Consider the following 24413-nt stretch of genomic DNA (forward strand, 5'->3'; position numbering starts at 1 on the left):
AGATCGTCAGAGAAGATAACAGCCGGATGAGAGACTGACTCACTCCCGAAAATGTAAATTTAATCAGCAAAGCACTACGTCAGTTCAGTTTAATCATTTACTATGCACCCCTTAACATCTCGTGTCGTGGACGGTGGTGGAGAGCGTTACAGACACATTATGGGTTCATGGACTGTACCCCCCATAATTCATTTAACTAAGCAAGTCTCATCTCATTTTTTTCTTGCAATGTATTTGTTATCATTGTATTAATTCTGCTAGAATTTACCTACTTAAAATTATCTGTTAGATTAAGGACCTGCCCGAAACGCTGCGCGTACTAGTGGCTTTACAAGATTGTAAATACTATGCTATGTAAGAACATAAGAACAAAGGCAACTGCAGAAGGCCCATTGACCCATACGAGGCAGCTCCTATCTATAACCACCCAATCCCACTCATATACTTGTCCAACCCGCGTTTGATCAACCTTGTGACGCTAGTTACACTGCGTCAGCAAATACACTTCGTCACTTTGTAGCTGAATGTAAAACAAAAATCCAAGAATTTAGATAACTATTATTAATGCTAAATTTGTGTTCATTTTTTTTTGCGAATGACATATTACATAGAATCTTAGTCACGTATCCCATGTTTGTTTACTGTAGCCTAGTGAGGGGACACACTAGTACGCTTGCTCGTCCTGCAAGTCTCCTGTAATTGCTTAACCCGTGATCATACGCCGCAAAATTAACTACACGACTTCCGTTAGACCCATTAAACTTCTTCACAAATTTGAGGCAAATGAAAACTAACTAGTTCACAAGAATTGTAGATTATTTAGCTTGAAGAACATCAGGAGGGTCAGTTCCAGAAGCAAATGTGTGTGATTAACATTCCTCCGTCGCCTCCAGGACGAGTATGGTGCTCCACAATACAATAATTAAACATGCTGGTGCAATTAAACGTCATAGTATTTACTCGAGGATATGGGTAGTACCCGTCGAGGAGAGCGTGGAACGGGATTTAGAAATGGATGGAGGACATCACAAGAAGGCTTTGAAATGTCCGCCGCGAGGACATGGAATGATTCTCACGAGTTGGAATAGGTACCGGGTGGACGTGTGGCAGAGTCCAAATGGATGGCATGGGGCCCAGGCGACAGGACCGGAACAAAACAAAGTGAACGTGGGACAAGACGCTAAACTGTTGTCATAAACCTTGTGTGTATGTTGAGAGATATAATAACTAGGAAAGGCTGATGATTGGATGAGGAAGAGAGGGCGTAAAGAAGGGAACAAGCGAGACGACGACATCCTGCACCATCCCCTGGGAAAGCAACACCCTGGCTACCAATATAACTTGGCACCGAATCCACATTAAGGATCCACACGCCGTTCCCGTGGGAGCCTCCACCACACCTGCTTAATGTTTGTATCTCCATGAAGGTCCACCACATGTCATCCCGGCTTCTCCCGCCACTCCCCGTCGCTCGCTGGGAATCGGCCCGTCTCTTAATCTTTAAATGACTGGTGCTTTGTCTCTAGGGAGATACACAGACAGGGAGGGACATTGACGGAGACACAGACAGGCTGACATAATCCTGGAGTATGCGGCCCCAGCATGGAGCCCGTACCTTGTCAAGCACAAGGCGAAGCTTGAAAAAGTTCAGAAATATGCCACTAGGCTAATCCCAGAACTAAGAGGCATGAGTTACGAGGAAAGGCTGCGGGAAATGCACCTCACGACACTAGAAGGCAGAAGAGTAAGGGGAGACATGATCACAACCTACAAAATTCTCAGAGGAATTGACAGGGTAGATAAAGATAAACTGTTTAACACAGGTGGTACGCGAACAAGGGGACACAGGTGGAAAGTGAGTACCCAAATGAGTCATAGGGATGTCAGAAAGAACTTTTTCAGTGTCAGAGTAGTTAACAAGTGGAATGCATTAGGCAGTGATGTGGTGGAGGCTGACTCCATACACAGTTCCAAATGTAGATATGATAGAGCCCAGTAGGCTCAGGAACCTGTACACCAGTTGATTGATAGTTGAGAGGCGGGACCAAAGAGCCAGAACTCAACCCCCGCAAGCACAACTAGGTGAGCAGGGAGGGAGGGGGCGAGCGGCGGTGATATAAAAGCGAGAGAAGAGAGGTAGGCATCACTCCACGGCATCACACACCACAAGTCGTCACACCACCGCCGCCCTCGCTCTCTCACCTCCACGCCAACCACCGTCTCTTGCGCCGTCGCTCTGCTACTGCAAGACGACAGCAACACCTCCCTCCTCCCCACACACGACAATGACCATCTGATAAGACCGTGTTGAGAGGAGCTCCCTCCCCCGAGCACCTTCCAGCAGAAGAGGACCACTAACTCTGGAGTAAGGTGGAGAGAAACCCAGAGGCTCTTACTCCAGCACCTGTGACCATCTGCACCAGCGGCCGGAAACCAGTTAGCTGGTCCTTGGCTTCCCTGGTCCCACCCTCCACATCGTAATGGTAAGCTTCTTCAATAAACTTGAGAAAAATCGTTCGAAATGCCTAACTTAGATTTGAGAGATTTAGGATATATTTCGAGTAAATCCATAACAAAAGCGCCTTTTAAAATGTACTTTTTATCTCGGCGAAGAAACATTTAAGTAAAGTTTAGACTTATGTTCTTTTCCCTGTAACCGGAGGAATGAGTTAGGCTTCCCAAACTAACGCCGCAGACGGGATTATGGGAACACCGGCTCCGTCTCCTGGTACTGTCAGGGACAGTCCTGTCCTCTGTAGCAAGTCTCTGGCATTACCTCTTGGTCGTCCTGTCACCTGTCAATCCTCACAGATATATCTTACCAGGTGTAAATTCTGACAGGTGTAAACCTTGAGAGGTGTAAATCATAAGAGCAGAAGCTTCGAGTTTTACCTGCTTCATCTGCTAAGGTTCTTAACACACCTTCAACTGCAAAGATTCTTAACACAGCTTCAGCTGCTAAGGTTCTTATTAACGCAGCTTCAACTTCTAAGGTTCTTAACACCACTTAAACTGTTAAGGTTCTTTAACATAGCTTCAAATACCAAGGTTCTTAGTACTGTACTAAGATTCGTACTAACATTGACAAGAGGTCACTTGCTTTGACCTCTTGTACGCCTCACACATCTCCTCTTGACCACCTCCAAAGTATCAAAGACTCAGTTGGGTTCTCTCTCGTCTCACAGTGAAATAGTGTTCAAACTCCCGCCGAGGCCAGGGAAATATTGTTGTAACTCCCGCCGAAGCCAGGGAAATATTGTTGAAACTCCCGCCGAGGCCAGGGAAATATTGTTGAAACTCCCGCCGAGGCCAGGGAAATAGTGTTGTAACTCCCGCCGAGGCCAGGGAAATATTGTTGTAACTCCCGCCGAGGCCAGGGAAATAGTGTTCAAACTCCCGCCGAGGCCAGGGAAATAGTGTTCAAACTCCCGCCGAGGCCAGGGAAATGGAATGATGTACTCCACATAATGTTTTTTCTTTGATTGCTGGCGCCAGAGGCGGCTCTACTGTGCATCCCATACTCATCCTGTGAGCGGTAGTTTACTGTGCACCCCATACTTATCCTGTGAGTGATAGTTCACTGTGCACCCCATACTCATCCCGTGAGCAGTAGTTTACTGTGCACCCCATACTCATACCATGAGCGGTAGTTTACTGTGCACCCCATACTCATACCATGAGCGGTAGTTTACTGTGCACCCCATACTCATCCCGTGAGCGGTAGTTTACTGTGCACCCCATACTCATACCATGAGCGGTAGTTTACTGTGCACCCCATACTCATCCCGTGAGCGGTAGTTTACTGTGCACCCCATACTCATACCATGAGCGGTAGTTTACTGTGCACCCCATACTCATCCCGTGAGCGGTAGTTTACTGTGCACCCCATACTCATCCCGTGAGCGGTAGTTTACTGTGCACCCCATACTCATCCCGTGAGCGGTAGTTTACTGTGCACCCCATACTCATCCCGTGAGCGGTAGTGCCCAATAATTACAGAGTGGACAGAAGTTATTACTCAGACCTGGACGGAAATGTTTACATTAATAATAACATCTGATGTGCAGTTCTTATGAATATAATGCCAGCTACAAACAATTTGTTGTTCATTATTATATCTATGTATTTATAATAAATTATTACAGATTAATGGTAGGTCTTTCGCCAATCCATAAAATATTTTAGACATGGGGTATAGGAACACAGACGACAGAACACAAACAATTGCTCGCTCGGATACCCATGTGCGTGGAAAATAGGCTCACAAGTTCCGGAAGATGAGAGGAAATGTCAGCACTGTGGAGAAATGCCCGACACACCACTGGAACATTATCTAACACAATGCACAGTTACAGCCACAACAGGCCACTGGAACATTATCTAACACAGTGCACAGTTACAGCCACAACAGACCACTGGAACATTATCTAACACAGTGCACAGTTACACGCACAACAGACCACTGGAACATTATCTAACACAGTGCACAGTTACACACACAACAGACCACTGGAACATTATCTAGCACAGTGCACAGTTACACATACAACAGACCACTGGAACATTATCTAACACAGTGCACAGTTACACACACAACAGACCACTGGAACATTATCTAACACAGTGCACAGTTACACACACAACAGACCACTGGAACATTATTTAACACAGTGCACAGTTACACACACAACAGACCGCTGGAACATTACCTAACACAGTGCACAGTTACAAACCCATTAAGATTTCAACTTAGATTCAACAGGGCAGACGAAGTTGTTAAACACATGGGACAAAATCTTACTGAAGCGACCATACGAGTCAAATACTCATACTCCGCCCAAGTAAAACAGAAACAAGTAACACTTAGTGTACCAGGTAAAGGCTTAGGACCCGCACAGGAATATCCCTTGCAAAAAAAAAAAAAAAATTAAAAATAGGTTATTAGGCTTTACACTACACAGCCTAGTCCTGAGTCATATATATGTCATAAATCTACTGGAAGCGAAATATGGATACCGTGTAAGGATTTCAGATATTTTATCATTTGTAATAAGATGGTTTGTCATTTCATTCTCAATTTTATCACAGTTTCAGATATAATGTTATAGTGTGTGTCCTTGTCTTTGTGTACACTACACTTTACTCGGTCTAGATCCCTATACAAGCCGAACTGCCAGAGATACTTGTAGCCAAGTCTTATGTGAGCTGTGACAACGTCTCTTGGTGTGATGATGTTACTTGCCCCCATACACATGTTTTGTTTGACGCTGTTACGACGCCTTAGCTCTATCGACGGTAACAGATAACACTGATCTCAGCTCTACCGACGGTAACACACACACATGTTTTGTTTGACGCTGTTACGACGCCTTAGCTCTATCGACGGTAACAGATAACACTGATCTCAGCTCTACCGACGGTAACACACACACATGTTTTGTTTGACGCTGTTACGACGCCTTAGCTCTATCGACGGTAACAGATAACACTGATCTCAGCTCTACCGACGGTAACACACACACATGTTTTGTTTGACGCTGTTACGACGCCTTAGCTCTATCGACGGTAACAGATAACACTGATCTCAGCTCTACCGACGGTAACACACACACACATGTTTTGTTTGACGCTGTTACGACGCCTTAGCTCTATCGACGGTAACAGATAACACTGATCTCAGCTCTACCGACGGTAACACACACACATGTTTTGTTTGACGCTGTTACGACGCCTTAGCTCTATCGACGGTAACAGATAACACTGATCTCAGCTCTACCGACGGTAACACACACACATGTTTTGTTTGACGCTGTTACGACGCCTTAGCTCTATCGACGGTAACAGATAACACTGAGCTCAGCTCTACCGACGGTGACACACACACATACAACACCTCAGCAAGACCCTCAATCTAAATCATCCATATATTAAATACATCGAATTGCTTCAACATGGCAACGCAAGCATTGCTCGAACGTAAAAAAAACAAATAATCACTTATTCAAAATACAAAAAACAAGGTTTTTACCTCGGCAGTCTTGACTAGTGAAGGCTGCCTTACCTCGGCAGTCTTGACTAGTGAAGGCTGCCTTACCTCGGCAGTCTTGACTAGTGAAGGCTGCCTTACCTCGGCAGTCTTGACTAGTGAAGGCTGCCTTACCTCGGCAGTCTTGACTAGTGAAGGCTGCCTTACCTCGGCAGTCTTGACTAGTGAAGGCTGCCTTACCTCGGCAGTCTTGACTAGTGAAGGCTGCCTTACCTCGGCAGTCTTGACTAGTGAAGGCTGCCTTACCTCGGCAGTCTTGACTAGTGAAGGCTGCCTTACCTCGGCAGTCTTGGCTAGTGAAGGCTGCCTTACCTCGGCAGTCTTGACTAGTGAAGGCTGCCTTACCTCGGCAGTCTTGACTAGTGAAGGCTGCCTTACCTCGGCAGTCTTGACTAGTGAAGGCTGCCTTACCTCGGCAGTCTTGACTAGTGAAGGCTGCCTTACTTTTGTTGATGAGGCTTCAGAGATGATGACACTTGACGAGTCGCGAGTCAGTCCTCGTTATTTATATGACTTTTCCTTCATGGTTATTGCCATGTTTGTAATGATTGTGTATGTGTATGTGTGTGTATTTACTGTTTGTGCCTGCAGGATCGAGCTGTTAGCTCCTGGACCCCGCCTTTCTAACCGTCGGTTGTCTAATGTATTGACTTTCGACCTGTTTTTGTTTTATCTAGTCATAAGCATACTTATATTTGCTTATGATAGATAAAAAACTTATATTTCTCTCTAACTCTCTAACATACACACACACATATCCCAGGATGCAGCCCTCAGCAACTGTCTAACTCCCAGGTACCTGCGTACTGCTAGGTGAACAGGTGCTTCAGGTGGAAGAAACGCTGCCCATTTGTAGACCAGGGAATCGAACCCGGATCCTTAGGACTATTACTCCCAAGCGTTGTCCACTCAGCTGTGGTGTATTTACTATTTGTGCCTGCAAAATCGAGCTATTATCTCTTGGATCCCGCCTCTATCGTCGCTGATTGTCTAAACCATTAACTCTTGGCCTATTTCTCTATGATAACTAATTTTACAAATATGAATAGAGTTTTCCCTCTTCAACCTGTTCATGTAGTTCATTCCATTTCCCACTACTCTTACGCTAAATGGAAACTTTCTAATATTATGACTTACCTGAATCTCAACTTCCACCCATGACCTATTGTTCTGTTGTTATTCATTTTGAATATTTCCTCTATTTCAACGCTGTCAATCCCCCCTAAGTATTTTATATGTCTCACGTCTCTCCTCTCTCATTTTTTCTAGCGTCTTCAGGTTTAGTTTCTTCAGTCTGTTTCCATACCCCATCCTTCGCAATTTCTGGGACGAGCCTGGTCGCAAACTTCTGAACCTGTTCTAGTTTCCTTGTGTGTTTCTTCAGGTGGGGGGCTCCATGATGGGGCTGCATACTCTAAGACTGGTCTCATGTAGGTGGAGTAAAGCGTTTTAAATGCCTCCTTACTTACGTTTCTGAATGACGTTCGAACTTTTGCTAACGTAAAGTACGCTGCTGTCGTTATCCTATTTATATAAACCTCCGGAGTTAGATTTGGCGTTACGTCCACTCCCAGGTCTCTTTCTCGAGTCGTTACAAGCAGATCGTTTCTCTTCATTGTGTACTGTCCCTTTGGTCTCCTGTTCCCATCGCATTACACTTGCTCGTGTTGAGGTACAGTAGCCATTCCTCCGGCCATCTCTGCAGCGTGTTCAAGTGTGTTGGGGAATCATTCCCTTCCCTGAGCCCACCCTTCGTGGAGGGTAACTCAATATATGGAGGAGGAGGAGGGGGGGTGGTGGTGGATTAGGCCCAGATACTGTAAGCCTTTTTTTTTTTTTTTTTTTTTTTGAGATATATACAAGAGTTGTTACATTCTTGTACAGCCACTAGTACGCGCAGCGTTTCGGGCAAGTCCTTAAGGCTTTATAATGACACTCAACGTTAACTTGTAATTAATTAGACTTTATTTATCACCACCTTCCTCCCCCCCCCTCAATCCATCACCCCTCCCCACCTCACCTCTAACCCCCCCCCCCCACATCTCACCCCCTCCCCCCAACACCAGGCTTTGATACCCGCATTACTATAATCTGGTGTTTATAAACAAATGCGGGAATATATTGGTTCTTGCCCCCGGGGAATGATGGATAAAGGTAGATATGAACCCACGCCAGCTGTCAAATGACCTCCTCTGTGCTGTTATGTATATTTATAATTGTATTGTGTAGGCTGGGGGATTGTGGGTAGAGAACTACATACACTGTGTTACATGTTGGAATATTAATGACTATTTATGTGTGATAGTTTAAATGACGGTACAGTATATTTTGTTAATTAAAAAAAATGAAAAATAATATTCAGTGTCGAAGTACTACATGTCAAGTATTCTTATTCAAGTACCAACAGGTTGTGGTAGTTGGTACAGTGGAAGTTGGTCTACTGGTAGTTAAGGCAGGCGAGGAGTCACAATAACGTGGCTGAAGTGTGTTGACCAGACCACACACTAGAAGGTCAAAGGGACGACGACGTTTCGGTCCGTCCTGGACCATTCTCAAGATCAATAAGGTGTACTTAGTTGTACCTTAACTTCCACTAGACCAAGAGAGAGAACTTCCTCCCAGCACCAGATCTACTGCCCCAACCTGTATACTAACCCCCCCCCCTCCCTTCTTAATCTCACTTGGTATGTATAATGCGGGCCAGATTCACGAAGCAGTTACGCAAGTACTTACGAACGTGTACATCTTTCCTCAGTCTTTGACGGCTTTAGTTACATTTATTAAACCGTTTACAAGCATGAAAACTACAAGCCAATCAACTGTTGTTATTGTTATAAACAGCCTCCTGGTGCTTCGGAACTCATTAAATGTTCAATAGTTGTAAACAAAGCCGCCAAATACTGAGAAAAGATGGACAAGTTCGTAAGTGCAGGTTTGATGTTTAATGTATTGGCTTGAGGTGAGATATTATACCTGTCGCAGACCCGGGATTTTCGAAGAGCAAAATGAAGGATCTGGTCAACCCCCCCCCCCCCCCCCACTGTGCCAGGTAAGTCCACTACGGGCTCACCATAGGCCGTGCTACTTTGGAACGGTTTGTTCCCAGTAGCTGAATCTTAAAGAATAACAACAACTGCAAGGCACAATAGTTAGAGCCCCGCTCCTGTGCCAGGTAAGTCCACTACGGGCTCACCATAGCCCGTGGTAGTTTGGAACTTTTGTTCTAAGTAGCTGAAACTAACACAACAACAAATGCCAGGCTTGGACTCGCAGTTCGACAGCTGCGCATTACATAATGTAATGCGCAGCTGTGGCCCACGAAGCCTGCGACATTTCCATTGGCCAAGAATGTGGAGGGGGGGGGGGGCACCGGAACCCCCATCCTTAATATTATGTCTCTACTGGTGTTCACTAACTTCAAATCTCCACTTCCTCAGCTGGGCCCACACCCTTCCGTTATTCTCTTATATATCTGACTATTCCACTGCGTCTGCTTTTGGACAACTAATTGGCAATTCTTATTTTATTCTTGAAGCCTAACCTCATTCACGAAGTTTGTTCTCATTTACATTTATCCTTTAGTTATTCAACGTTATGTCTCTATACGATTTATGTTTTCTACTACTTATCATACTAATGTTAAATTTAATAATTAATTCATTATGGACAACTATTTGCTTCAATGTTACGTAATATTGAAACAATAATTAATGAATTTACTTAAAAATCCATTCCGGATTTTGCTTATACCTCCGAAAATGGTGTGTAGCGTGTACGATAAGGGATTTTGTGTTAGATTCAGCTACTTGGAACGAAATGTCCATGTAGCTCGGGCTATGGTGAGCCCGTTGTAGACTTACCTGGCACAGGAGTGGTGCTGTGTGTGCCCCGGGGGCTGTAACTATGTTGTTGTTATAGATTCAGCTACTCGAAACAAGTTCCAAGTAGCACGGGCTATGGTGAGCCCGTAGCTTACCTTGCACAGGCTATGGTGAGCCCGTAGTGGACTTACTTGGCACAGGAGCGGTGCTGTGTGTGCCCCGGGAGTTGTAACTTGTAAGAAAGATATATACCTCGCCTTATGAGGTGGAGGTGAGGTGAGTCAAGCAGAGGTGTCAGGCGAGGGGCGGAGTCTGCTGCGACGTCACCCGCCAAGGTCCCGGGACTAGTGGTGGGGCGGCGTTTTGTGTGTTAATGCTGGCAGTTTCTTTCCAGGATGATTTCCATGATTTTTTTGCTTCTAGAATTTGTAATCTAGGGCCGGTTGGAGAATCAAGTATATCTGCATTCCTCAAGCATTTTCTAGACTTCGTATATATTGGTAGAAATTGAAATAAGTTTATTGAGGTAAAATACACACAAAGGGATGAGATATTGGTAGAAGTCTTTCTTGCAGACGCTAAGAGAAGCGTTTCACTGGTCTTGTCAACATTGTCAAAGGCGGGGTAGAAGTGAATACAATTTAGCTGGAGCAAGAGAGGACCTAGCGAGGTGTGGCATGGGTCAGTAGGTCCACCGCAGCTTACCACCACCTGTTGTGTACCAGTGATGGTTGGGGTACCCAGCCCCAGCCATCACTCCCAAGTGATGGCTGGGGCACTCTGCTGGATGTTTAGTCTTGGTCTGGAAGATGGCAGAGTGGAACCCCGTGTTAGCTGGCTGTTGATAGTTGGTTGAGTTTGTTGGTAGTGAAGGTGTCAACTGGCTGTTGATAGTTGGCTGAGTTTGTTGGTAGTGAAGGTGTCAGCTGACACCACGGGCACGGGCATGAATAGCCCGTAAGTGGTGGCCCTTTTGAGCCATTTCCATCATCAAGAGCTGATACTGGAGGTCTGTGGAGGCGCGACTACACCCTGCGTGACGGGAGATGTCTCCCAATGTGTCGTCTTACTTCATCTACAAAGTATTTATTTAGTAAACCGGTGATGGTGAATGTATCGCCGAGTGCTGTAGGTGGTGTGGTGAAGATGCTTGCCCGAATATGCAGACTAGTAGCACACACAGAGATCATACTAACGTGATGCATCAAATGAACAAATCCACAAAATTCAGTAGAACTTCGGCTTCAACAATTTTACGCTGTCGTAGCTCAGTCGATTAAGGCAGTCTCTGGGATGCTCCCGGACGCAGGTTCGAATCCTCGTCACGACCCTTGTGGATTTGTGCATACTAGTAGCTTTAGGTATTGTATGTACTATCTCTATCTTTAAATCCAACATATGTAACTCAATGTATGTACCTTTACCTGAATTAAAAAAAATCTAAATCTAAATCTAAAGACTCCTCGCTCTATCCCTTATTGTTGCTCTGTTCTTGGTCATATATACACACGATACATGTTAATAATATATTTGATAATTAGAGCATTTATATACGGAATGTCTAAGGCAATTATAACGCGATGCTATTCAAGAACATTAGAATTAAAAGTGGCAGAGCTCAGCTGCTGGCGAGAAATGTTTTATAACTACCACTGCTAAGTAGGTGTTTTCTCTCCCTCCCTCCCTCTCCCTCTCTGTCTCTGTCTCTCTCTCTCTCTCTGTCTCTCTCTCTCTCTGTCTCTCTCTCTCTCTCTGTCTCTCTCTCTCTCTGTCTGTCTGTCTGTCTGTCTGTCTCTCTCTCTCTCTCTCTGTCTCTCTCTCTCTCTCTCTCTCTCTCTCTCTCTCTCTCTCTCTCTCTCTCTCTCTCTCTCTCTCTCTCTCTCTCTCTCTCTCTCTCTCTCTCTCCCCCTCTCAGAGCAGTGGCGGGTCTGCTAATTATAATACGTGAGAAGAGTGCGAATGAGTGGTTAACAGGTCCCTCCCTCCCCCCCCCCCCTTTTTCCATGGGGGGGTGTCTGACCTCCCCCCCATCAGGGGCTGGGGAGGAGGGGGGATTGACTCACTTTTTTCATCGACTCTTTGAAACCTGCAGAAAGAGACAAGCATTTTATTTCTGTTTTATTCAATTAAATTTTCTATTTTGAGTGTGTTCTTACCTAACGGTGCTTCTATGGTTTGAGTTTGCAAGGCCGAACTTTAGCTCATGGGCTCTGCCTTTCAAACTATCAGATGCGTAATCTAAGGTAATGACTCCTGACTTCTTCATTTATTGTCACATTTTCTTCTTATATCCTGCGTGACGCTGCTGCCTAACCTCAGCATTGTCTCTCGCTGATTACCCTGAGTATTGTCTATATCTCGATCATGTCCCCTCTTCCCCTTTCTACCAGTGTCCCTGTAGTTCAGCAGATCTCTGTTCTGTCTTAATATTTGCTTTGTGGTTTCTGTGGGAGCCTGACATAGTGTGGCGGGTTCGTGCTCCGTAGCCAGGGACAGGGGAGCCCTCATGAGTGGAATGAGGTGCTGCCCCAGGTTAACTGTTGATGGCCGTCTTCCTGATGCAACCCACAACAGTTCTCTAGCTCCCGGGTACCTATTTACTCCTAGGAGAACATATAGGCATCAGGTGGACATCTTCAAGAGGAAACTAGGTTTATTCCTTCAAGGAGTGCCGGACCAACCGGGCTGTGGTGGGTATGTGGGCCTGCGGGCCGCTCCAAGCAACAGCCTGGTGGACCAAACTCTCACAAGTCGAGCCTGGCCTCGGGCCGGGCTTGGGGAGTAGAAGAACTCCCAGAACCCCATCAACCAGGTATCAACCAGGTGCAAGGTAAGGTTGTCCAAACGCTCTGGCCTACCGGCCTGGCTCTATAGAGGCCTGGTCGAGGACCGGGCCGTGGGGTAGCTAAGCCCCGAAATCATGGCAAGGTAACCGCAAGGTAATCAAACCCGGGAGTGTTAGGCTGTGATCTTAACTGCGCTGATCACCGACTAAGGCCGGCCACACACGTGCAGTTTTAACTGACAGTTATGACTGTTCATTTATAACTGTCACAGTTCAAACTGACGTCAGTTAAAAATGAAATGCACACACACACACACACACACACACACACACACACACACACACACACACACACACACACACACACACACACACACACACACACACACACACACACACACACACACACACACACACACACACACACACACACACACACACACACACACACACACACACACACACACAGTTCACTCCCTCAGTTGTACCATGGATTCCGAGGAGTAGGATCTTGCCGCTCTTGGTGTATTCTTGGTAATGCTACAAGCAAATAGAAACAAGAAAACTAAGAAGCGTAAGCAGTGGTGCAAAAAGTGGTTACTAAGGCGAAATCAATGTTCTGATATTAAATTGTTAAAGGAATTAAGTGAAGAACCAATTGATTTTTCTCAATTATTTGCGCATGACTGAAACTGTGTACCAAAAGCTGCTTTCCCTGGTTTCTCCTTTCTTGTAGATGCTGTCTGTAGATGCTCCAGACTTCTTTGATGCCTCAACCTTCTTTGATGCCTCAACCTTCTTTGATGCCTCAACCTTCTTTGATGCCTCAACCATCTTTGATGCCTCAACCTTCTTTGATGCCTCAACCTTCTTTGATGCCTCAACCATCTTTGATGCCTCAACCTTCTTTGATGCCTCAACCTTCTTTGATGCCTCAACCATCTTTGATGCCTCAACCTTTTTTGATGCCTCAACCTTCTTTGATGCCTCAACCTTCTTTGATGCCTCAACCTTCTTTGATGCCTCAACCTTCTTTGATGCCTCAACCTTCTTTGATGCCTCAACCTTCTTTGATGCCTCAACCTTCTTTGATGCCTCAACCATCTTTGATGCCTCAACCATCTTTGATGCCTCAACCTTCTTTGATGCCTCAACCTTCTTTGATGCCTCAACCTTCTTTGATGCCTCAACCTTCTTTGATGCCTCAACCTTCTTTGATGCCTCAACCTTCTTTGATGCCTCAACCTTCTTTGATGCCTCAACCTTCTTTGATGCCTCAACCATCTTTGATGCCTCAACCTTCTTTGATGCCTCAACCATCTTTTTCTCCTTGCGATAAGCGCTTCTCAAACTAGTAATTTTCCTCAAGACTGACCTCTTAGTGGCACCAGGCTCAAGTTCCTCCAACTTCTTTACTAATTTGCTATAGGCAACATCTTTCTTTGTGCGGTCATGATACTCTTCACTTTTAACCTGCCACAGGCAAGGTTCACAGCGATAGAGTTCAGTGAATTCAACAATCACTTGGTTTTGTTCACGTGCCATCTCAGACTGCACTCACCGCTACCACCTGTAGAAGTGTTGTTCACGTGCCATCTCAGACTGCACTCACCGCTACCACCTGTAGAAGTGTTGTTCACGTGCCATCTCAGACTGCACTCACCGCTACCACCTGTAGAAGTGTTGTTCACGTGCCATCTTAGACTGCACTCACCGCTACCACCTGTAGAAGTGAGAAGTTTTGTTTACGTGTCATCTTAGACTGCACTCACCGCTACCACCTGTAGAAGTGTTGTTCACGTGCCATCTTAGACTGCACTCACCGCTACCACCTGTAGAAGTGAGAAGTTTTGTTTACGTGTCATCTTAGACTGCACTCACCGCTACCACCTGTAGAGTGAGAAGTATCTCAGACTGCACTCACCGCTACCACCTGTAGAAGTGAGAAGTTGAGAACTGTACAGTTACGAATCTCCACACACAGTTGTTCAGTTACTCCTTTCAGTTAAAAATATGGAACATTGAATTTGTCGCAGTTTAACTGTACAGTTCTATTGAACTGACGAAATGAGCAACTGAGATACGCACACACGTGCAGTTTTAACTGACAGTTTTAACTGAACAGTTATAACTGTCAGTTATAACTATCAGTTATAACTGCACGTGTGTGGCCGGCCTATAATGGGGTGAGGTTTAGCTCTCGGACCCGGCTTCTTAACTGATATAATCACACCTCTCTATTGTCTATTGCTTTATGACATTCTTGTTATAGATTCAGCTACTCGGAACAAGTTCCAAGTAGCACGGGCTATGGTGAACCCGTAACTTACCTGGCTCTGTGTCTGTGTTCTAGGATCGGTCTGTGTCTATTGCTTTATGACATATGTTTATACAGCTACAAGTGGACATGGCTTCCACTACCTCGGGTCCTGGTCCACTCCACTCGCTGACTGCATGTGGGTACTCTGTTGCGTCTCTCAATCCTGCGTCAGTCTATCTACCTGGCATATTACCTGGAGTAATGTGTATGCTGTGATCATGTCTCCGCCTCTTTCTTCTCTCTAGTAACGTCATACTCAGTACTTGTAGTCACGTGAGGTTCAGTTTTTTAATGGATCCTGGTGGTGCTCACTCCTGCACACTTCCCCAGCACTGGTCTGACGTAGGTGGTGCATAGCGTTGTAAGTGATTTCTTGCTGAGAGTCCTGACGTACTGGAGTTGCATATACTGCTGATGTTGCTAAGTTTATGTGTGCAACTTAACCCGTTGCAGTATAAAGGCCTCTACTTCAGTTGATTTAAATATATGAATGAGTATATTGATCGTTCTGAGAACTGAGGGAACTTCAGGGAACTGAAAGAGTTCCCTTCCCATAGCTCATGGTAAGCCTTACCCACATTGTTTACCCTGGAATACGACCCGCCAATCGTTTAACTATCAGGTACCCAATCACTGCTGGGTGAACAGAGGCTACAGTTAAGGGTTAGCGCCTCGTCAATCCTCCCCGGCCAGGATACGAACCCAGGACAAAAGGAAACGCCAGGCGAGCGTCTTAACCATTACGCCACGGAGACTGTTGTTCCTAGCACCCGTCTTGCGTCCGGCCTCCTGTGCCCAATACCCGTCTTCAACATACTGCAATTGGTGGAGTTGAACTCTATCAACCACTTGTTAGACCATTCTTCCCGAGGTCCTCACAGTGAGAAGACGATAGCTAACAATTCACAGTTTCCTTGCCTCACTTACGCATCAAAGGCGTCATCGGATTGCTAGGGATTTTCGGCCCAACGCGTCGAAGATGGGCTGCAAATAGCATTCAAATACCCGAGGATGAAATGTCCCGCGTTGTGGACTGTTGACATAATGTGTGGTGGGATCCTGGGGGCGAGGGGCACAGCTTGACTGGACGCTGAGCTTACGGTGCCTTTTGGTAGCTGGACTGAGTTCGCTTGATGCTCTCTAATTGGCTTCGCTGGAGGCGGTCACGTGTTTATGGGGTCTTGAGGTAGCGCGGGGAATACACGGGTATTTATATTGCCTCCGCCAGTCACTGCAAGCATTGAAATTGAAATTGAAATAAGTTTATTGAGGTAAAATACACACAAAGGGATGAGGTAGCTCAAGCTATTCTCACCCCGTTCAGTACATCGTGTTAATACATACATAATGCAAGCATTGAACGGTCGAAAATAAATGTTTCAATATACATATATCTGGCTTTTAAGTCCAGGTTTCTTTTTCCTTTCAGTCCGAGCTTTATCTTTTGAAACTCTTAGGTGGGGTATACTAGGAAATACTTGTGCAGGCGATGTCACAATAACGTGGCTAAAGTATGTTGACCAGACCACACACTAGAAGGTGAAGGGACGACGACGTTTCGGTCCGTCCTGGACCATTCTCAAGTCGATTGTGAGAGTGGTCACAATCGACTTGAGAATGCTCCAGGACGGACCGAAACGTCGTCGTCCCTTCACCTTCTAGTGTGTGGTCTGGTCAACATAGTAAATACTTGATGTGTATTGCGTATGTCTGAAACATGTCCCTCTTCTCCTTTCTACCAGTGTCCCCGTAGTTCAGCAGATCTCTGTACTTCCTCAATCTTTGCTTTGTGCTTCCTGAGGCGGGAGCTTCACACAGTGGGTTTGCTTCGTTGTCCTGTAGCCGGGGACGGAAAACTTGCAACCCGTTCTCGCAAATTCGTAAAGTCAATATTGACTTATTAACTACGTGCATAGGTGATATACTAAACATAATAGATACCTTTAAAAAGATTCATAGAAAACACCGACCTTACCTAACCTTGTTAGTATCTTAAGATAAGCATCTTATTGCTTCGTAATTACAATTATTACTTAACCTGTACCTATTATAGGTTAGGTAATAATTGTAATTACGAAGCAATAAGATGCTTATCTTAACATACTAAGTAGGTTAGGTAAGGTCGGTGTTTTCTATGAATCTTTTTAAGGGTATCTATTATGTTAAGTATGTCACCTATGCACATATTTAACAAGTCAATATTGACTTATTAAATTTGCGAGAACGGGTTGAAAACTTGATAGGTTAACGAGAGTCCTCGCTAGGTCAACTACTGATGATCTTGCTCAGGACGCAGCCCACAACAGTTGTCTAACTCCCAGGAACCAGGGGTCAGATTCACGAAGTAGCTACGCATGTACTTACGAACGTGTACACCTTTCTTCAATCTTTGACGGCTTTGGTTACATATATTAAACAGTTTACAAGCATGAAAACTTGCCAATCAACTGTTGTTATTGTTATGAACAGCCTCCTGGTGCTTCGGAGCTCCTTAACTGTTTAATAATTGTAAACAAAGCCACCAAAGATTGAGGAAAGATGTACAGGTTCGTAAGTACTTGCGTAACTGCTTCGTGAATCTGGCCCCAATTTATTCCTAGGTGAGCAGAGGCACCAGGTGCAAAGAAACGTTGCCAAAGGTGACACACTGGGTGGTGTGTTGTGACACCAGAGGTTAAAGCCCCTGATTCATGCCGATAATGAGTTAGGTTACATTAGTCCACACTGACAACCTCTTCGTGTCTGTACTATGTATGTCTATGTATATGTATCTCTGTGTACCATGTATCTTTGTCTATGTATGTATATCTATGCACTATGTATCTCTATGTATGTATGTATATCTGACTATTTCTGTATCGGCTCCTCACTATTTCCCCCCTACTTGGACTGGTCGGTATAGTGACAACCTCACTTCTTACAGGGTCGGCGTTCGATCCCCGATGGTCCCAAGTAGTTAGGCCCCGTTCCCTGACTCCGTCCTGATATCCCTCCCAAGTGATATATAATCACTTGTGTTTAACTGTGTCTCTCTCACTGCCCCGCTCCTGTGCCAGGTAAGTTCACGACGGGCTCACCATAGCCCGTGCTACTTGCCCCGCTCCTGTGCCAGGTAAGTCCACTACGGGCTCACCATAGCCCGTGCTACTTGCCCCGCTCCTGTGCCAGGTAAGTTCACTACGGGCTCACCATAGCCCGTGCTACTTGCCCCGCTCCTGTGCCAGGTAAGTCCACTACGGGCTCACCATAGCCCGTGCTACTTGCCCCGCTCCTGTGCCAGGTAAGTCCACTACGGGCTCACCATAGCCCGTGCTACTTGGAACTCTTTGTACCTAGTAGCTGAATCTTAAAGAAGAAGAACAACTGTGTCTCCTGGTAATCACTTGACCTTCTCCCCCTGCAGGTGGGGCGCGCGGGCGTGGTCCTGGTGCTGGCGTGGGCGTGCTGGGCGGGCATTGGCCGCGTCCTGGCCAATCACAGCCAGTGTGACGTGCAAGCGCTTCGCTGCGACGTTATCTGCTCCTTTCCTGACCTCGACCTCCACTGTAGCCGCTGTATCAGGAGGTCAGTGGGTCAGTCAGGACACGTGAGGTCAGTACTTGTTGGCGAAGGTCATGTGGGGTCAGCAGCTGTAATCAAAGGCCATATGGGGTCATATGACACGTGTCTGAGGGCCGTGTCTGATGGCCGTGTCTGAGGGTCGTGTCTGATGGCCGTGTCTGATGGCCGTGTCTGAGGGTCGTGTCTGATGGTCGTGTCTGATAGTCGTATCTGATGGCCGTGTCACTCAGAAGTGTATGGAAGCCGACCCGTGGGCACCTGGCACTGACCAATCTGCCCGTGTCTTCAGGTCAGACATCATCGACCCGAATGCGATTTGCCGCAATACTGTAGGACTTGGTAATATGAATTATATTAATGAATCATGTAGGTGTTGATCAATTTCTGATCCCTTTTTGTACCCATACATATTAGGTCTATGTTTCCCGTGTGTGACTCTGTTCTTATAGCTGTGTGCCCGCATGGCGAGGTTGAGACACAGACTCTGGGTCCCAGACTCTGGGTCCCAGACTCTGGGTCCCAGAGTCTGGGTCCCAGAGTCTGGGTCCCAGAGTCTCATCTTTCAGTTGCATGTCGGCTGATGGTTGTGTCGATAGTGCTTTTTTGTCATACTTGGATGGAAGTATGGCCTCCATCCTTGACGCCTTGGATGGAATAACCTTCAGTTACTTCCTCCTTCAACTCCTTCAACTCACCCCAATTCACTACTCATTTACTGAAGACTTGATTTCCAGCATCCTACTGGGCCATCTGAATTTCTTGTTTCTATCCATGTTTTCTTGTCCTATCCCTGTTCATCTTCACATGTTTGGTTATATCCACTTTGTTAATGACTCTAGGAATATTATATATAGTAATCATGTCCCTATTTATAGTTCAATTTTCCAGTAAAGTGATGTTTCTTCGTTGCTTACTCTTCTGGGTGCAGGGACCAGACATGTTCCTAACCATAGCACTTTCTCTTCATTTGTTGAGGTGAGGAACGCTCACTTGGACTACACATTCTACCACAAGTTGTATACAATGTCTCGAAATCTTCCTAGTCCAGGTGGCTGAAGGCTACAGGAATGTTCGACAGTTTTGCACACGCCGCTGATGTTGTTCTGTTGACATGTGTCTGGGGTGATAGACGTCGGGTTTTGTTTAGTAACATCTATTTATTGTAATGACTCAAACATTTTCCTATTTCTCATAGTCTACTCCGGCTTATTATGCAGTTCTCTTGAACGTGTGCAGAGAGGGATAACAAAGTCAGCTCCGGACATTTGGAATTTCCCTTTGAAGACATTCTAAAAGTTTAATTAATATTCTTTTGAGAAGCGAAGAACAAGATGGTACATGATTAAGATATACAAATGGCTGGAAGATATATTGTCCTGATGACTTCTTGGTTTGAAAATAGGGCTGTAGATTTATTTAACATATTGCCAAGTAACATAACACACGTGGGGGGTGGGGGTCACAGGATTGTTTCAAGTGAAGGCTAGACAAATATTTGAGTAGGTGTGGTAGGGTCTAAAGAGGTTGCCTGAAACCTTGCATAGGCCTTTCGAAGTTTCCTCTCTTATTATGTTCAAATATGCACGATTAATACTGTTGCCTCTTCTTCCCCAGACGACCCATGAGGTTCGGTAAAAGAAGCAGACGAGTACTGCAGGAATTATCGGACGGGCCGTCGGGCGAGCCATTAGCGGAAGGACTCTCCAGCCAGGGATCCACGAGTCTTCGCACGACTAACACCCACGACAGGAAATCCACTTCGGCCATCACCACGGAGCCCAAGGAGAGAGCAGCGAGACGTGGTAGGCAGGACGTCCGAGCTCTCAGTGCTGGCCCTAGTCACTTATTCAGCAGGATTCTTTGGAATGACTCCGTCAGGAAGACCGACGCACAGAGAGAGCTGCGTGAGTCCTACAGTAGCGACCCCAACACTAGACCCCACCCTACAGGCTGGCGCCAAAACCTGGATTTCAACGTCGATGATTATGTCGACATGGAAGAACACAGGACCAGTCGACGGAGGCGTGGAAACACCTACAGCACCCTCTCTGACAGTGTGGGCAGCAGCAGCAGCAGCGAGGAGAGTCACAGTGGCAGGAGCATGAGGCTCCCCGCGACGAGGAGGACCAAGAGATCCGAGGTGCTGGAGGTAGTGGAGGGCCTCATGGATATGTTGGGTCTGGAGGAGCTGCCTGTAGATCCCACACTCTACGGCTGCCACGAGCTCCGTCCTGTACTGGCCTAGCACCGACGTCCCGATCTCGTGTGCTCAACGTGTACTAAAGTTATAGTGTTGAATGCGTTGTTTGTACATTGAAAATAATATAGAATTCCCATTCACATTAATACAAATTCAATAATTTCCACAAAGCCTCATTAGCGAAGTTCTTGCTGGCCAATAAAAGCTTTAGTTACACAGGATTTAGGGCTAAATATACAATTGGTTGATAATGTGGTTGTTAATAAAGTTCACTGAGGAATCTGGAGATGTAGAGTAACAACTTTGGAGGCGTGTTAGTTGTCTTTAACTCTTAGACACTGACCAGCCAGCCTCTTGGACTAGTCAGTACAGCACAGGCCTCGCTCTTTGCAGGGTCGGCGTTCGATCCCCGATGGTCCAAATGATTGGGCACCGTTCCTTCGCTCCGTCCTCATATCCCATCCAAGTATTATTGGCACCTTCAGTATAATACCAAGTATTATTGGTATTATTTGGTCAACATTATTGGCACCTTCTCCACACAATTACCACACCTTCTAGAGACACTGCAGGTTAACAGTTTACATGGATACAACTCGTATCATACTCAAGACGATACCCAAACTAATTTTCAATCCTATATACCCTTATTCAACCTAACCCATCCGAGCCTAACGCAGCCTAACCTAAACTAATCCATCCTAACCTAATGATATATACAGTTCTGACACTCTGAAAACGAGCTATGTCGAAGGGTCATGTGTACGCTTTTAATCCCTCCCCATTTTACATGTAAGCTACATAATTTGATCACATATTAAACCGCTTAGAATAACATTTCAGGAACCTCAGTTGCTGAAATTATTACAAATCAAAATAGGCTAACTTATATCTTGAAAACTGTTTTTTTTTGGAGAAGAAAGTACTGAAGCATCCACGAACTTTTGGAGAGGAGAATACGAGGCATTTATAGACTATTGGAGAGGAGAGTACGGGGCATCCATGGCCTGAAGCGGTTTCGGAGATCCCTTTTCATATACGGGCCCAAATTCATACTGAGGGTCACTTCCGTCACAATGACTAGCTGTACCGATAACCAGGGGGGTCACTTTCCTCATTACGCCAATAAATGAGGGAGATTTTATGAGTTCCACTCATAAAATGGACTGTGGCGTGAATGAGAAGCCTCAGTATGAACGGGGGCCATGAGGCTGGATAGGAAGGGGTCTCTGACACATCATTTAGCTTCGGAACCTTCAGTGTTTACACATTACGGTACGTACAGAAGATCTTCTCTTCTATAAAGAGAAGATCTTACAGCAATAGGTTCTCTAAGAGACGTATCAAGACTGTTCTTTTGATGCGACTCACAACTCCAAATTGGCGCGAAATCGAGTTTCTATCTTTGTCTTTATATTTCAAGTCTGTGCCAACTGTCAAGGTTACTACTTGTGTCTTGACAGCAGCTGTTCAGCCCTAACACGAGGCATGAGGAAATATTACTCATCGTCTACATACTCATCAAGAACTCATACTCTGTGAATTATGAACTCGGGAAATTCATCGAACAGTGAAACTGGCTCCTAATGAATTTGTTAGGAGTTTGAATTTGAATTTGAATTTGTTATGGAAAAGTTGATAACTATTCCCAAGTACGGTGTGTTAACCTCATGTTAACCTCATGTTAACTTCATGCTAACGTTATGTTAACCTCATGTTAATCTCATGTTAACTTCATGCTAACGTTATATTAACCTCATGTTAATCTCATGCTAACCTCATGTTAATCTCATGCTAACCTCATGTTAACCTCAAGTTAACTAGTAAGAGTCTGGAGGAAGGGGCATCTCCAAGTTCCATCTTGAGTAATCAGAAAGTTCCATCTTGCGTAATCAGAAAGTTCCATCTTGCGTAATCAGAAAGTTCCATCTTGCGTAATCAGAAAGTTCTTTACAGACTGAAGATAACAAACTGACGGGCAGGAAAGCTATGGTGTCACTCGACGCAGTTCAACGTCACTCAGTGATCACGAAACAATAATTCTTGTATTTTCTGTAACTGGCATTAAATTGGTGTAATATAGGAATAAAGGGAAAACAAATTATCAGCAAATAAGCTCATTTTATTGTTTAATTCTCCTTGTAATTAGCTTGTAGCTGTTCCTGATTTGTCTATCGTAGGGTTATCTATCCCAGGTTTATATATCCCAGAGTTATCTATTCCAGATTGTTATCCTAGGGATATCTGTCCTAGGGCTGTCTATCCCATGTTATCTATCCAAAAGTTATATCTGCCAGTTTATCTATTACAGGATTATCTATCCCAGGTTATCTCTCCCAGTTTATCTATTCTACGGTTATCTGTCAACGGCTACTATCCCAGGGGTTATCTATCCCAGGAGTTATATATCTCAGGGGTTATCTATCCCAGGGAAGTTGATTGGCAAGTTTTCATGCTTGCAAACGGTTTAATAAATGTAACCAAAGCCGTCAAAGATTGAGGAAAGATGTACTCGTTCGTAAGTACTTGCGTAACTGCTTCGTGAATCTGGCCCCTGTGTGGACGGACTGCCTGGGGCCATCTCAGAACGGAATGTATACTAACCATCCCCAGTTACAGCAAATAGGAAAAGGAAATAGGAAAACTTACCGCCATCTTGGGAAGTGAACACTTGCGGATACGCGATATCTCAGTTCCTCCTGTATCTGAATCTGAAACCACAACTTTATCTTTGGATATGACATTGCTGTTAAATTCCCAGAATCCCGATAGGCAACATTTTTTTTATTTCTTGAGTACCTGTTGATAAGGCCGCGGCTCACCATTCAGTCAGGTCTACAGATTCGCCAAAAACATAAATTCTGTCCGTTTTAGACCCTCATTGTTAATACCACCAGTCTATGCAAGTTTCGCCATTAAAATTCCATTCTAAGTTTTCGCCAGTATGTCAGCAGTCAATGAACACAGACACGGTGTTCCTTGATCTACATATTAAAATATGTCTATCATGTCCTGCAGCTCCTACTCATCCGCTACAGATTTGTAACAATTTAGATAAAAAAACAAGTAAATCCTATAATCTAATCTAATCGTATATACTCTGATTGTGTGGTGATTGTACTGGGTAGACAGGCAATTGATAAGAAACAGATGGCCATGAAAGGCAGTTCTTCAAGACGGATACACATCCTAGCTTCTGTTCGCTCTCCTAAAATGAAAATTCATATAGTATCTATTTAGTGGGAAGTGAGTGGTGCTGCCCAATAAACTCGCCCCTCTGGACAAAATTTAAAATTTAGTGTTCACTATATAACAGCCTGTTCCCGTGTTTACCATAGACACAGCCTAGTAATATGAAGTAGCCTCCTCTCAAGGTAGATTTATATTATTTTGCATTGCTGCAAATCAACATCACTTGCAGTTCAGTTCGAAGTTAGTCACAGATCTACGTGGAAGTCCGCCTGATCAACTGGGCTCCCATCACCTAATAAATTTCAGACCAGTTCATCAGTATGCGGTCCCAGCATGGAACCCGCACCCGGAAAAGCACACAGCCAAAACGCAATATGTGAGTGCAGGTTGGAGTATAAACAGTGTATTTTGTATGAACTAAGTGCAACTTGCATAAACTATGTGTACCGTGTATAAGCTGCATGTACCGTGTATAAACTGTGTGTACG

The 24413-nt window shown here is 45.1% G+C and overlaps 1 protein-coding gene across 1 annotated transcript; it reads left to right on the forward strand.

Annotated features, from left to right (window-relative positions):
* The first annotated feature begins 634 nt into the window (after nucleotides 1–634).
* On the forward strand, nucleotides 635–22853 carry LOC123768183 (uncharacterized). The gene is made up of 3 exons (XM_045758580.2): nucleotides 635–2483; nucleotides 18376–18536; nucleotides 20148–22853. Exons 1-3 carry the CDS (start codon nucleotides 2481–2483, stop codon nucleotides 20776–20778), a joined length of 795 nt encoding a protein of 264 aa, XP_045614536.1. The 5' UTR covers nucleotides 635–2480; the 3' UTR covers nucleotides 20779–22853.
* The last annotated feature ends 1560 nt before the right edge of the window (nucleotides 22854–24413 follow it).

This window comes from Procambarus clarkii, chromosome 59 (genome assembly GCF_040958095.1).
Source record: "Procambarus clarkii isolate CNS0578487 chromosome 59, FALCON_Pclarkii_2.0, whole genome shotgun sequence".
In the NCBI taxonomy this organism is placed as follows: Eukaryota; Metazoa; Arthropoda; class Malacostraca; order Decapoda; family Cambaridae; genus Procambarus; species Procambarus clarkii.

Coding starts and splice junctions, on each gene's coding strand:
- LOC123768183 (XM_045758580.2), top strand. Junction 18,537..20,147: donor TGTAGCCGCTGTATCAGGAG/GTCAGTGGGTCA, acceptor CTTCTTCCCCAG/ACGACCCATGAGGTTCGGTA.